The 15,085-nt window shown below is 45.9% G+C and overlaps 2 protein-coding genes across 2 annotated transcripts in view; both read right to left on the reverse strand.

Annotated features, from left to right (window-relative positions):
- Window positions 1-630: 630 nt before the first annotated feature.
- Window positions 631-15,085, reverse strand: part of DNAJB6 (DnaJ heat shock protein family (Hsp40) member B6) — a 71,540-nt gene continuing 57,085 nt past the window's right edge. Inside the window, exons 9-10 of the mRNA XM_060280911.2 lie at window positions 6,889-7,086; window positions 631-2,344 (exon numbers count right to left, since the gene is read on the reverse strand). Coding sequence (XP_060136894.1) covers window positions 2,262-2,344; window positions 6,889-7,086 — 281 coding nt within the window. The 3' untranslated portion in view covers window positions 631-2,261. The remainder of the gene's footprint in view (window positions 2,345-6,888; window positions 7,087-15,085) is intronic.
- Window positions 7,242-8,287, reverse strand: LOC148684297 (uncharacterized). Its single transcript, XM_088653801.1, has one exon. The coding sequence runs from the start codon at window positions 8,135-8,137 to the stop codon at window positions 7,385-7,387; it is 753 nt and encodes a 250-aa protein (XP_088509927.1). The 5' UTR covers window positions 8,138-8,287; the 3' UTR covers window positions 7,242-7,384.

The raw sequence follows: 15,085 nt of genomic DNA on the forward strand, positions 1-15,085 counted from the left end.
TCCAATAAGTGAGAAACAGAGTCACTATGTTCTTCCACTTATTTCTGCAGCCCGTAAGAACAACAGTCATGTTGGCATCTCTTGGAACAGAGAGCTAAAAATAAAAATAATAAACCTAGTATAAAATCATTTCAGGCAATCACACACAAATCTATTCGACCAAAAAATATAATCATAGAAAATGTGTGCAGTAAAACATTCCAATTTTCAAAAATGGTATATTGAAATTGTAATGTACATATGGCATGAAGGTGGCACTACGTATCATTAAAGTGCTTGAGAATATATTTGGACAGATTCTAAAAATGTTATGTGATTATATTGATTGTGTGAATAAATCTCTCTCTCTGTATGTGTGTAACATTAAGGTTTTTAGACTTTTACTCAGACTTAAGCTATCTGTTTTTCCATCCATAGGATCTCCTGCTGTCTCTTGTTACCTCCTCAGATGCAATTCCAATAAATATTCATTTCTACGGAGAGCTATAAATCCACCCTTCATCTTGTTAGCGATGCAAAAATTCCCTCTTTCTAGAAACTTCCATTGAGTTAGTTTAGCACCCTGACTTTTTAAATATAAATGTCCGAAACCCATTTTTGGCGCTGTTCAAATAAAAATAAAAAGCCAAGGAATGGGGAACTTGCTTTATTTCTTTAAATATTAGTAACACGGCACGACACAAATCAGTGGTATTCATGTAACAAAAAGGGGGGGGGAATGGTTCTGCATCAAACTTCAGACATATTGTGTTTTAAATACCTAATGAGTTGCACAAGATTACATTTTCATAATACGAGCATTAAAGATTAATCCGAATAAGTACCCCAAATCCTCTTGCATCCTAATCTTCCTGGACCTAAGATACATTATTAGGGGGGCTAATCAAAGAATTCTCCAGGAAATTTGGGGTTTCCAACAGTGCCAAGGAAGAGAATTGCCACATAATTTATCAGGGAGAGAAGGGAAGGGAGGACACACAGGAGATCAAAGCAGCTGAGAACTTCAAATCGGGGATTAAGCAGCAAGGAGGCAACTTGCTTATACAGTAACCATGCTTGGGAAGAGTTAAAGGAATGGAAGGCTCCAACTTAGTAGTATTTATGAGGTTAACAGAAGCCACGTACCATGCAAATGAAACATTTATATGGAGGGGAATGAAGTTGCCTTGCTACATCCAACTCCTTAATTCACCCCTTCAACCCCAATTTAGACCAAATGGGAAGCAGCACATACTGTATACACCCAATGTACAAATACGTAGCCTGGATCTGACCTAGGAATACAGGCCGTAAGCTCTTTCCGGCTAGTCAAGGCTCTACTCTACCCTTGTATAGCCTCACATGCCACCCTAGGAAGGTGAGACGGGGTGCCGTGACCCTCGCTCTACTTGGCATGAACACATCATCAAGGCTACTGATTTTCGGCCAATGGGCATAGGGAAGTATTTCAAAGTATGCCTTTCATTATTTGGCTCGAGAGAGAGAGTTCTGGGGATCATAATGAACTCGCAAGGGTTGATTTCACTAAGAAGCTTGTGGGGGGGACCTGCTCTCTCACAATCATGGCCCACTGTTTGTGATGCATAGCACATAAATAATGGCATGTGCAAGCAAGGAAAATCAACTGCTTCTTCCCCTGTGGAAAATAAGATGCAGGGCTGAATCTCCCGAGAACTGATCCTCAGCCATTATGGGTCCAGCTAAGTTTTGAAGGAAAATTACGGTCATATGAAATGAGAAACATATTAAGGTCAGAATATCCCATGATGAAAACTGTTTGGTTTTTTTTTTTTGAAATATAGACACATCGTTTACAACCTTTTCAAGTTCTAGAAGAAGCACACTAGACTACGATAGCTTTAGCCCCAGGAAAGAAAGAGGTTCAAAAGGTTCTACCACATTATTATTATTTTTCTTTTTCGGAAAATAAAACACATTTCAAGCCAGGATCTGCTTATCTGATGCACCTGACATCCTGATCCTAAACACACGACTCAGAAGCCAAACCCACTGATTTCAATGGAAGCGACTTCCGTGAAGCGGGCTTCTGACAGGGGTGTCATACAGAAACTCAAGCAAATCTGTGGTGCTCAAGCATAATAGTGCAAGTTTAGTGTACTTTAGAGAGGAGCCATAGTTCCCCCCCCCCTTGCTAAGTGAGATTAGCCGTAAGAAAATATAAGCACCAGGAAAGGAGTGTAGGTGGGGGTCAAGTGGCATGACAGCAAAAGGGTCTGTGCTTGGGGGCATCGAAGTCCATTTTAATAGGGTGCCTTGGCTGACTTCTTCTTCTTCTGCTCCTCCCTCAGCTTCTGCTTCTTCCTCTTGCTGACTTCTTTGTATCCTGAGGAGACACGGCTGGTAAAACATTGTTCATATAGTTTCCCCTTCATTAAAGCAGAAGCATTCTGATTTTAAGCCTTTTGAAAATGCAAGGCAGGTCTCCCCCTGAGGAGCACAAGCACATGGCTTCAGCAAGTGCAAGGTTCCTCCCAGGCCACTCACGTTTCCTTAACAGTTGGCCTACCAAAGTTAGCTTCTCCACATGTTAAGTTACTTCCAAAAGGTGACCACCGGTCATAGGCTCAGTGCAATGGCCTCCTGGCCCTATTGAAAGCTCCCTTTAGCCTTCATTTCGGAGAAACTCTATCCATCATCTGAAGAGTCTCTAAAGGCTATGGCTAGGTCTTGACGAGATTGTTTACCCTGCACCTGTGAGTCGAAGAAACTAACAAAAAGGACTGTGTCGCCCAGCCCTAAATCAATGCAATATAGTTTGACTATATTGTTAACTGAAATGGCCCTTTTTGCTTCCATTGTGTCCTCCCTCTCAAAAACTGCAGGCTAGGTTGTGAATTTAGCTCCCTCCCTTCGCCTGTGATCTACTCGGTCCTATTTCAGAGCAACCCTGCCTGTCATCAGTTGAGGTTTTGAAAACTTTTGTCGAAATAGGCTTACCTTGTTAATTTGGCTTTTAACAACCCTACCAGTTTTTAAAGGCTGCTTTAAGGTCATCTCTGTGTCTGTTTCTGAAGGCATTCCTTTGAAATTTGGGGAAGAGTTAACAAAACATTCAAAGGAATTCTAGATGGCCTTGTTTATTTTCTTATCAAATGTGTACCAGTTTAAATGATGGGGTGGGTGGGTATTTTAAATTATCTATACTGTTTGCAGTAGTGAGACAGTATATGGCGCAAAGAGCACTCGCTCCTTTCAGTGGGGATTAAGCAGTTATAGTGCTTAAGTCAACAGGAGACTAACATGCACTAAAATACTTGGACCATGATATACTTACAGCACAGTTTAATGCATTGTCCTGTACCAGCAGACAAGCCAAATATTTGGTGCAGGGGTGGGGAAGCAACCCTGCATGGAATAAGCGGGCTTCCATTTGAATTATGCAGAAACAGGTAGTTTAGTTTGCCATTTGAATTCTACAGAAATCTGTAGTGCAACCAATTATTTAGAGCTGAAATCACCTGCTATGACATGTGAAGGCTGCTCCGTGGACAATGGTTGCTCTGTTTCTAAACTCTTTGACAAACTATTTTAATAGGGAAATTGCATACAAACCCCAAGAGATAAAGCACTGAGAAACCACCCTCTTGTCCTTACAAGGAAAATGCAGGTTTAATTGCATTGGTTAAAATTTGGTAGGGTAAACAAGAGGCCAGATAGGGGTTTTTTTGGTGAGCAATATCCAGCCCAAAAGGGAGCCACCGGTAGTTTTGAGTTGTCGGTGTCTCAAAATGGGCACTCGCTTCTCTCGTATCCAAGGTTGAAATTATTCACTGGATTCAAGTTCAGATTTTTGCTACTCCAAAAATGGGGGAGCTGCTCAAACCAGTTTTTCAGAACTACTGCCATTTACCAGTTCAGTCAGCTACCTAACCAGGGGGACAAACAAGTTAGGTATGCCCCATCCTAGGGACAGTTGTCCCTGATGCAGAACCTATGATCTTATTCAGAGACAGTAGGAACCCAACACAGGCAGTGGCAAGACTCCTAAATCACGGGTGAGGGCCCACCAGCAAGAGCCTTGTAAGTGGACCACCAGGTTGCCAACAGGGGGTAAATATTGACAACGTAAGCTTGTACTTCCACTTCCAGATACAAGGCTACAACCAACCGTTGGATCTCACAAGAGAGACAAAATTGCACAAGTGTCTGTCTCAGCAAAGAAGTGAGGACCCAGTGGGGCGAGAAGTACTAGAGTTCTAGCAACATGATTCATAGAATATACGAAACCATCTTCATCTGACCACTGGTCTATGTCACCCAGCATTGTATACTTCAACCGGCAGCTGCTCTTCAAGACACATCCACACTACGCTTCAAGATACACCTTCCTGCTCCTGAGATCAGTTTTCATGGGAGATGCCAGGTACTGAACCTGGGGCCTGCTGGATGCAAGGCATCTTTGCACACTACCCAATGCGCCCTATCTCCCACCCCATAAGTGATGCTGGGAAAAGTTGACCAGTGCCAAAGTCCATTTTTGGGGCAGCTTTCTTGTGTCTGCAATGCACGGTACAGGGAATAGTGATACTTACCTGATCGAACAAAAGTTTGTAAAAAGATGCAATGATTTTAAACGAGGAAGCATTGTAATTTTTGAATCTGACATGCGATAGCCTCTGGTCCCTTTAAAAAAACATGGAGCATTACCTCAATCACATGCACTTCCTGGTGTGTTTTTCTAACGCCCAAGGCTGTGCTACCTAGCAAACTGCGCTATGCCTAGCATTTTAAAATGATGGGCGCTAGTCTGCGGGAGATGGGTGGGGATTTGACAGCCCCTGTTTTACTTGCAAAGCAAAAAGCACAGATGGCTCCGATATTACATTGTCAGATTACAAACAACAGCAAGACAACGGCGTAGCTGCTGCAGCTGCAGACCCCTCTTTCATGTTATTCCAAAGAGCCACTTCAAAAAAAAACCTGCGTCCAGCAATTGACAAGGAAACAACCAGCCGCCGAAGCATAGTTACTCAAGTTGTGGGGAAGGTCAGCTTCCTGTTACCAGGTGTTGCCTTGCCTGTTTAGCCCCTGCTCTCATGCCAGCCTTGACCACAAAGCATCCTTGATACGTGCAGTATCAGGAGAAAATGTGGAGCGGTACCAGCGCTAGTCAGAGAGAGAGTAGATCCATTGAAACAAACAGAAATGACTAAGGTAAGTGAATGGATCTACTCTGAACTTAGTAGGAGATCATCCATGGCCATTAAGGCTGGCATATCAATGGCCTCAGAAGCAATGGGAGGGAAACAGGCAAAAGGTTTGAGGGCCCCAAAATGACAGCCCTTTGGCAACCTATTGATGAGTGACTTTAGTGCTTAATTTTAAGCAAACAAGAGTTTCCCTCTGGGTTGTTTCAAGTTTCCTAAGTTTGCACCATGAAAGCTTCCCAAGGTGGTCACCACTCTCGATTCTGGTCTCCATGGTTCATGGGAGCTGAAAGGAAGCCCTTGAAGAGTCATCCCAGCCAAACCTTGCCATAAAGCAGGTTTCTGCAAGTTCATATCCGCTTTTCCCAGATTGCGGAATGCCATGAGCAGGGATGATGAATAAGATGCTTGAGGGTAGAAGTGCCTGCAGTCAAGGAGCAACATGAGAGAGGATAACTCACCCCATCTGGCTGTGCTGCCTTGCCATAGCAAGGAAAGACCCAAAGACATTTCCCTTTCTATTCTGTCAGGGACTAGGTGAACACAATCCACCCTGGAACTTCTACACTCAGGGCAGTTTCTCATATTACACAGGGCAATTTGAGCCTACCAATCCTGGCTCCTCAACACACCTCCCTTTGTGAGACAGGGGTTTGTTGTGGGTTGGATCCAAACAGCCCCTTCCTCCTTCCACCTGAGGGAGAAAACCTCCGGATCCAACCCCCCCCCCACTTTAGGTGTGCACCTAAAAACCATGCTATGTGAAATCTTCCTCACACCGTCATTTCTCCTTAGTTCATGTTCATTTTGCTTGCGGTGGCACTCCAAGAAGTATGGAAAATGGGCAGTGACCACCTGGCAATGGTGAAACTGAGGTTTCCTGAAAATAAGTTCCCCAAAACTGGTTCTGAAGTTAAGCCATAGCAGGGGGGGCGGGGGCGGGGAGACTGAGAAGATTCAGTTGTGCAGTTACTAAGCTACAGTACCGCAGCTTCTCGTTTTAGTAAGCACATGAAACAGACTGGACCAGCAACTTAGTGCACTTGCGTCTCCCATGACGGCAGGCGGTAAAAAACAAATAGGGTATGAACAATGGATTATTCACATTAAGGAGCTTGTTAATACTGGATACCAAGGGAAATGTGAATCTTGCAGTATCAATCTGCAAATTAGATGTTTTTTAGATCTGGCACCGATTGAAATGAGCAAAAGGATGAGTGGGCTGCTGCTTATGTCAGCTCTTGCTAAATATATACTTTTGCTAAAGGAAATGAGGAGGGGGGGGCAAGCCATTTTGCCAAGGAGACTCCACCAGGTCTCAAAATTTTGAAAATCTAGTTACCTACCTGACAGTGCAAAGAACAAAATCTATCCAGGCTACTAGAAACCTGCATTCAGAGCAAGGGAAGCAAGCAACGTGTCAGCTACTAAACACAGTTCTGCTGTTTGCTGTGAGCTGTATGCACCATTTGGCATAGGCAATGAATTTTATTTGGGTATCTTCTGAAAACGGGCAGGGTAAGGTAGTCCTGAAGCTAGTCTGAATGCAGAGGAATAGAGCATGTGAAATGTTAGCATTAAATCAGTACACAGCAACGCGATCTTATTGGGTTCTTTGACTTAGGCTTCTGGCTAAGTGGCATAACTTTTTTTACCGGCTCCTGCTTTAGCACTGGCTCCTGCTTTTTTACCGGTTCCTGTGTCACCTTTTTGTGCACACCTGATGAATAAATGGGCGTCTCCCAGTTGGTCATAACCAAGTCATCATCCTCATCGCTATTACAGTGAAAGGTATGCTTGGGGTAGGCGGCAGGCTTCAGGGCTGATTTTGGAGAACGGGCATTAGCAGGCTGGAAAGGCAAGGCGTTTTGTCCTCTGCGTCTGCATTCCTCTGCAAAAGCTTCGTCGTCAGCTACACCTGAGAGGGGGGGAAAAAGCAGACCATTCAAGAAAGAAATGAGGGGGGTCACCCAGGATGGCTCTGTCTCCAATGGAAACAAGAGAAAAACCAGTCTCGTAACTTTAGCTGTTGTCCCAAGCAAGTCACTTAAGCTTTTTTTTTTTACACTTCAGTTTCTCCATCTGCAACCAATAATAATAATAATAATAATAATAATAATAATAATAATAATTTATTATTTATACCCCGCCCATCTGGCCAGGTTCCCCCAGCCACTCTGGGCGGCTTCCAACAAACATTAAAATACAGAGATCCATCAAACATTAAAAGCTTCCCTAAATAGGGCTGCCTTGAGATGCCTTCTAAAGGTCTGATAATTGTTGTTCTCTTTGACCTCTGATGGGAGGGCATTCCACAGGGTGGGCGCCACTACCGAGAAGGCCCTCTGCCTGGTTCCCTGTAACTTGGCTTCTCGTAGCGAGGGAACCGCCAGAAGACCCTCAGCGCTGGACCTCAGTGTCCGGGCAGAACGATGGGGGTGGAGATGCTCCTTCAGGTATAATGGACCAAGGCCGTTTAGGGCTTTAAAGGTCAACACCAACACTTTGAATTGTGCTCGGAAATGTACTGGGAGCCAATGTAGGTCTTTCAGGACCGGTGGTATGTGGTCTCGGCGGCCGCTCCCAGTCACCAGTCTAGCTGCCGCATTCTGGGTTAGTTGTAGTTTCCGGGTCACCTTCAAAGGTAGCCCCACATAGAGTGCATTGCAGTAGTCCAAGCGGGAGATAACCAGAGCATGCACCACTCTGGTGAGACAGTCCACGGGCAGGTAGGGTCTCAGCCTGCGTACCAGATGGAGCTGATAAACAGCTGCCCTGGACACAGAATTGACCTGTGCCTCCATGGACAGTTGCGAGTCCAAAATGACTCCCAGGCTGCGCACCTGGTCCTTCAGGGGCACAGTTACCCCATTCAGGACCAGGGAGTCCTCCACACCTGCCCGCCTCCTGTCCCCCACAAACAGTACTTCTGTCTTGTTAGGATTCAATCTCAATCTGTTAGCCGCCATCCATCCTCCAACCACCTCCAGACACTCACACAGGACCTTCACCGCCTTCACTGGTTCTGATTTGAAAGAGAGGTAGAGCTGGGTATCATCCGCATACTGATGATCTCTCCTAGCGGCTGCATATAGATGTTAAAAAGCATGGGGGAGAGGACAGAACCCTGAGGCATCCCACAAGTGAGAGCCCAGGGGTCTGAACACTCATCCCCCACCACCACTTTCTGAACACGGCCCAGGAGGAAGGAGCGGAACCACTGTATGACAGTGCCCCTAGCTCCCAAGCCCTCTAGACGGTCCAGTAGGGTGTTATGGTCAATGGTGTCAAAAGCAGCTAAGAGATCCAGCAGAACTAGGAAACAGCTCTCACCTTTGTCCCTAGCCTACTGGAGATCATCGACCAGTGCAACCAAAGCAGTTTCAGTCCCATGATGAGGCCTGAATCCTGACTGGAAGGGATCCAAATGGTCTGCTTCTTCCAGGCGTGCCTGGAGTTGTTCAGCAACCACTCGCTCAATCACCTTGGCCAGGAATGGAAGATTTGAGACTGGGCGATAGTTGGCCATATTAGCCACATCTAAAGACGGTTTTTTAAGAAGTGGTTTAATAACCGCCTCTTTCAGCAGGTCTGGGAAGGCTCCCTCACAGAGAGAAGCATTCACCAACCCGCGAAGCCCATCGCCCAGCCCTTCCTGGCTAGCTTTTACAAGCCAGGATGGGCAAGGGTCAAGGAGACAGGTGGTTGGTTTCACTCGTCCAAGCAGCCTGTCCACATCCTCGGAGGTAACAGATTGGAATCGATCCCCCACAACTTGACTAGACAGGACTCTAGCACTCCCCCGCCCCGGCCCTGCTCCCATGGTGGAGTCTACCTCTTCCCGAATCTGAGCGACTTTATCTGCAAAAAACTTTGCAAAATCATTGCAGGAGATCATGTGGCCCATACTGGGCCCGGATGGAGCAGGTGGTTCCGCTAAATTGCAAACCACCTGAAAGAGTCTCCTGCTGTTGTTTTCTGCAGATGCGATAGAAACGGTGAAGAAGGTCCTCTTTGCCATCGCTATTGCCACTTGGTAGGCTCGAAGTTGAGCTCTAGCCCGTGTCCGGTCTGATTCAGAATGAGTTTTTCGCCACCGGCGCTCTAGCCGTCTCAACGACTGTTTCATCACCCTCAGGCGCTTCGGAGCCAGACAGTCAATAGCCCTGGTTAACTCCGCATTCCAGCGGGCCACCAGGGAATCAGCTGAAAGGCCATCAACATGGGATAAAACATCCCCTGCCACTCTCTGGAAGCCAATTGGATCCATTAAGTAGCGGGGGTGGACCATCCGAATCGGTCCCACCTCCCTGCAGATGGGAAGGGTTGCGGAGAAGTCCAGTTGCACCAGAAAGTGATCTGACCATGGCACTTCTTTTGTTTCGCTTTTACTTAATGTCAGACCACCAACATCCATAGAGGTAAACACCAGGTCCAAGGCATGTCCGCGGCTATGAGTTGGGCCAGACTTATTCAGGGACAGCCCCATGGAGGCCATGCTTTCCACGAAGTCCCGGGCAGCTCCATGTAAGGTCGTGTCGGCATGGATGTTAAAATCCCCTAAAACAACCAAGCTAGGTGTCTCCTGAGTATTTCTGAGTAAGAGAATTTCTACCCATCATATTGGCACAGACCACAAATTGTGCCAGGGTAACTGCACAGCTACATTTTAGAATAGTGAGGCAAGTAGAAGAATATTGTACTTGCAAGTCGAAACTCCTAACAAAGGTTGTTGCAAGTGTACCGTGTTTCCCCTTTTTTAAGACACCGTCTTATAACTTTTTTCCTCAAAAAAACCACAGGGTGGCTTACTTTCGGTGGGGTGTCTTATTTTTTTTTAATTGCCGGTACGGTATTTATGGCTCAGGGCGCCGCTGGGCTCTCTTGAGTGCTCGGTGCTGCAGCAGCCACTGGTTCCAGGTGGCGGGGCGGCAGGCGTCCTTGACCAGGCCAGGCGGAGGCCGCTGGCTCAGGCGCTCCGCCCGCTGCTGCAGGGTGCTCCAAGCTCCTTGGCTGGGCCAGGCAAGGAAGAAGCAGTGAGCCCAGCGGTGGCGGCAAGCACAGAAGCAGTAGGGACGGCAGTGGATGAGAAGGCGGAGCACGGGGATGCAGCCAGCAAGGCGGGAGCGCGATCAGCTGTTAAGCGACGCTCTTGGAGCGCCGCTTCACAGCTGATCGTGCTCCTGCAGTGCCGGCCGCATGGAGTGACTCTGTGAGTGGAGGTGCCTGTGGGGGTTGGTTTCCGCGGCGCAGAAGTATGGCTTATTTTCGGGGTATGTCTTATATTTCTCAAATCCTTAAAAACCCTGCCATGGCTTACTTTATGACTATGTATTAAAAAAGGGGAAACAGGGTATACCACATTCCATTTTGAAGGAAATGACACACGGGAGTGCTCTGTTCTCTAAATTCTCCTTGAGCGTGTGCAGGACGTGGAGGCAACAAGACAAAACAGGTGTACTCAGCGGACTCTGCTTCCGGGAAGATCCCATGCTCTGAACACATCTAATGCCACTAGAATCCTACCCTGTTTCTCATATTTTAAGGCATCCCCATAAAATAAGCCATAGCAGGATTTTTAAGCATTCAAGGAATATAAGCCATACCCCGAAAATAAGACATAGTGATAGGAGCAGCAGCAATGCCGGCCGCGGCAGGAGGAGGAGGAAAAAAATAAGACATCCCTTGAAAATAAGCCATAGTGTGTTTTTTTGAGGAAAAAATAAATATAAGACGTGTCTTATAATATGAGAAACACGGTAGAGTTGGGAGGGGATCGCCAAGAGGAACCAGAAGAAAAAGCCCTGCAAAAATCTGCAACACAGCAAGATGTAAACTCAGGTGCATTAAAAACATAAGCAGGCCTGGATCCTAGTGACCATCTTTTGAGTGTTCAGAAATGGCACCAACAGATCATGCATTTCATTGTGACGCTACCTTCTGAAGGCCTGTTAAAGGGGGACTTTGGCAATAAGTGAAGAGCTTACTTGGGAGGCAAAAGGAAAGCTGAGGATTGCAAGAAAGATTGCAAAGATGAATAAGATCATGCAAAGGGAGAAAGAGATTTGTGCAAAGTGATCTTGACCACTGCCTGGGATGTAATGAGGCAAAAACTTTAAGGCAGAACTTGCGTTTTCGACATCTCTCTTTTAATAGCTTGCACTTCTCTTGACACAGATGGTGAGTTGCAAAGAGGTTACAGGACCCACCAGGTCTCTGCACCCATTTCTTTGGATCAACTCACTCAGATGCCCTTGACTGCCATGTCTCCCTAAATGGCTGCCCGTGGATTTGAAGCACAAGGTGTCTGGTTGAGGGGAGTCTGCAACCCTCTAGAAGAGACTACCAGTATTGTGCAATCCTGAGACCTGCACTCTGGGGTTCATTCATCTTATTCAAGAACCAAAGAGTCCAAGCAACTTTTCAAGTAAAAGGGTAACTGTTCACACTGGCATGGCAGAATTGACATTTTATTAGAGGTCAGTATTGCAAGAAGTTCAAGGTTCCTACTACAAGGAAGTACAAAAGCTCAGTGTAGCCTAGCTTTATGTTCCAACCAGCATAAACCAGTCTTTCCTAACCTAGTGTTGTCCAGACATTTTAGACTGCAGATTCTATTTTCCCTGACCTTCAGCCTTGCTGGCATAAACTCTCCAGAAAGCAACTGAGCCCACCAGAGGTGCATTCATAACAAAGCTTGAGTTATCCACAAGGAAGTGATGACCATCTGGAGCTGTCATCATCCATCCATTCATTCACATTTGAGCAAGAGTATAAAAAAGCAGCTACCTTCCATAGGGTATCACTCAATGTGGCTGTTGAACATATCTGCTTACATCCCATCTCACACAGCCCCCTAAAAGGCTTTTGCAGGCCTTTCCCCTTTTCACAGAGGCACAGACAAGCATAGTGAGTGGCTCCTTTGTTCTGCAAATTGAGCTTATCCAACTTCCCAGCTCAGTTCCACCGCTAGAAAAAGCCTTCATTTTTAGGCCTTTGGGTTTGTAAATCTATTGTTTTAGACTTCTGTGCTTTTAAATCTGGCTGTTTTAAACCTGCTTTGCTTACCAAGGATTTCCCTAAGGTTTTAAGAGATCCTGGCAGCCCCTCTGTTGCCACTACGAAGTGTCGTAGGTTAAAAACAAAGCAACCTCAGATACTGGGAATAAAATCCTCATGGGGCAAGCTATAAACCAACCACAGGAGACACCCCAAAGGGCTGCCCCAGTTTTAAGGAACGGAACGGATTAGTTCTTGAGGCAAGACATAAAAGTAGAAATGAAAAAGGCAGGCAGAGTGCGCCAGGAGGAAAACTTTTACCACCACAGAGACATTAAACAATATGAAAGAGGCGCTGGAATTTCCAACACATTGCTTAGTTCACCTCGTTAATCAGATTTAATGAGTGCTCATAAAAGCATGGTGTCATCCAAGGTGGTGCCACATTTTGTGCATGCTTTCCCTGCTGGCTCACGCATCATTTGGTAAGGATGGCAAGATGGATGGATGTAGTTCATTACAAGCGAGTCCTGTGACAAAGAGGACTAGGAACTGGTGTGAAGAAGTAAGACAGGTCAAAGGGAAAGGAAGTCCTTAAGAAGTATTGTATGTGCAAATCTAGGGGGCTCTTGGATCACAGCACTGAAAAGTAGTATGACAATAGTTCTCAAATGCCACTGAGGCACCTTTTTCAAACAGGACTAACATGGAAAACTGGCAGAACCCACGTGCCAGCTTGAAACTAGAGTTTAATTCAAAGTTCAGACATAACATAACCCTCCCCAAGCCCACCTTCTCTTGCCCTCAGTCTAAATTCTGAGTAATGGAAGTACTGTAATCTACAAAACAAAGCTGACTTCTTATAATGCCAAAGGCTTTGAGGAGCTTATCAGGAAAATATTAAACAGTGAGGCATGGAAACACTATTAAACTGATTTTAAGAAGGAGTTTTACTTCCTCTTCTACTGCCCATAACATTTTTTTAAGGGGGGTGCCCTTTCTCAGCTGTAAGAGAACATAATGTCTCCACCAGTCCCCACTAAATAGGACCAAGTCTCATCCTTGCACAGGATAAATTCTCAGTTGATTTTTCACAAAATACAAGATACTGCTGGCCCTCTGCTGTGATTTAGGTGACACAATAATTGCTCGGTTCGTTTAAGGACAGCAAATCCACAGTCAGCACCACTTATCCTAAAGTAGCCTGTGTAGGCTGCTCAGATTTGTTTCTATATAGCCCTGGAAGCCAGTATGCAGCTGGCCAGCCTATTGCTACATCAAAACAGAAAGTCACTGAGTTGTGGCTTGCACACTTAAATGATTGTGCGATTTGTACCAAGTTTAATGGGGATATTTTTGGGAGGGGGTAGGTATGATTGTTTGGGGAAGAAGAAACACACGTACAAAGGCTGCCAAGGGAAATGAATGTTGCTTCCACGTGCTGCAGTAGCAATGCTGGCCCAAGATATTTTGCTACTTGTGGCAGAAGGGAAACAGCACCCCCTCATTCCAAGTCAAAGTGCATGGTAACCAATTTTGGCACCTGAATCAGAAAATCCCAAAAATGCTTCTCCCATTTCCTAGGAGGAAAAGAAATGCAATAAATAGTAATACAGTAGGGGGGGAAATGGGGGGGGGAAATCCTAACTTGCTGCTCTTTTGTGACACCCAAAGTCTGCTGCCTGAGGCAGACGCCCCATTCTGCCTAATGGGAGGGCTAGCCCTGAATAGCAAAAGGAATTTCTTCTACACAGAAGTTCAATCCTGATAAGAGTGAGGCACTGTTAGTGGGTAGTTCCCTAGACTGGATGGATGGATGGGAGGTTGCCTGCTCTTGATGGGGTGACACTCCCACTGAAGGAGTGGGTAGACAACTTTGGAGTCCTTTTGGACCCTTTGCTGTCACTTGAGGCTCAGGTGGCCTCAGTGGCACAGAGTGCCTTTCATCAGCTTCGGCTAGTGGCGCCGTTGTGCCCCTATCCTAACTACTGCTGTCTGGGCTCTGGCAACCTCTAGGTTAGATTACTGCAATGCATTATATGTGGGTGCCTCTTAAGATGCTTCAGAAACTTAAGCTGGTGCAGGATTCGGCAGCCATGTTGCTCAGTGCGACAGGACAGTTTGAGCATCTTACACCGATCCTGGTCCAACTACACTGGCTGCCGATTCTGGGCCCCAATTCAAAGGGTTGGTTTTTACCTAGAAAGCTCTAAAAGGCTCAGGACTGCAATACCTCAATGGCCACATCTCACCATATGAACTGACCTGCACCCTGCAATCATCACCTGAGGCCTTTCTTCGGATGCCTCCTCCACGAGAGGCCCAGAAAGTGGCAACATTTTCTGCAGGGGCTCCCTGTTTGGGGAATACTCTCCTCAGGGCAGCTTGCCTGGCACTTTCATAACATATATTTAAGTGCCAGGTGAAAACGCTTCTCTTCAACAAGGCATTTGGCTGGTTAACAATCTATGGCTTTTTAAAATGTGTTCATGGGAAGGGGGGGATATTGGTTTTGTTGGTTATGTATTTTGTATTTTTCTGTTGTGAACAGCCCTGAGATCTTCGGATGAAGAGCGGTATACAAATTTAATAAGCTGTCGTCGTCATCATCATCATCATATCTATGCAGCCAGCTAGGGCTGTTTAATGATAAGGCTCTCTCTCTCAAGCCTAACCAGTTCCTAAATTATAACACTCTTTTCATTCCATGTTTGAAGACTGGTTTTCTGCCGGTGCCATTAAAGGCAGTTCAGATGGCAACAGGTCGAGGAAAAGTTTCAAAAGCCAACCACCATGCACAGGGAGAGTCATGAGGTCTGGATGATTATGAATAGGAATGTACATGTGATTTGACTGATCCGGTTTCTCTTCCACTCCATAAAGATTGCAGTTCAGGGACAGAAACGTAGGAAGTTGGC

This window comes from Zootoca vivipara, chromosome 11 (genome assembly GCF_965207765.1).
Source record: "Zootoca vivipara chromosome 11, rZooViv2.hap1.1, whole genome shotgun sequence".
Taxonomy (NCBI): Eukaryota; Metazoa; Chordata; class Lepidosauria; order Squamata; family Lacertidae; genus Zootoca; species Zootoca vivipara.

Coding starts and splice junctions, on each gene's coding strand:
- LOC148684297 (XM_088653801.1), bottom strand. CDS start 8,137: ATGGCGGCTAACAGATTGAGATTGAATCCTAACAAGACAGAAGTACTG.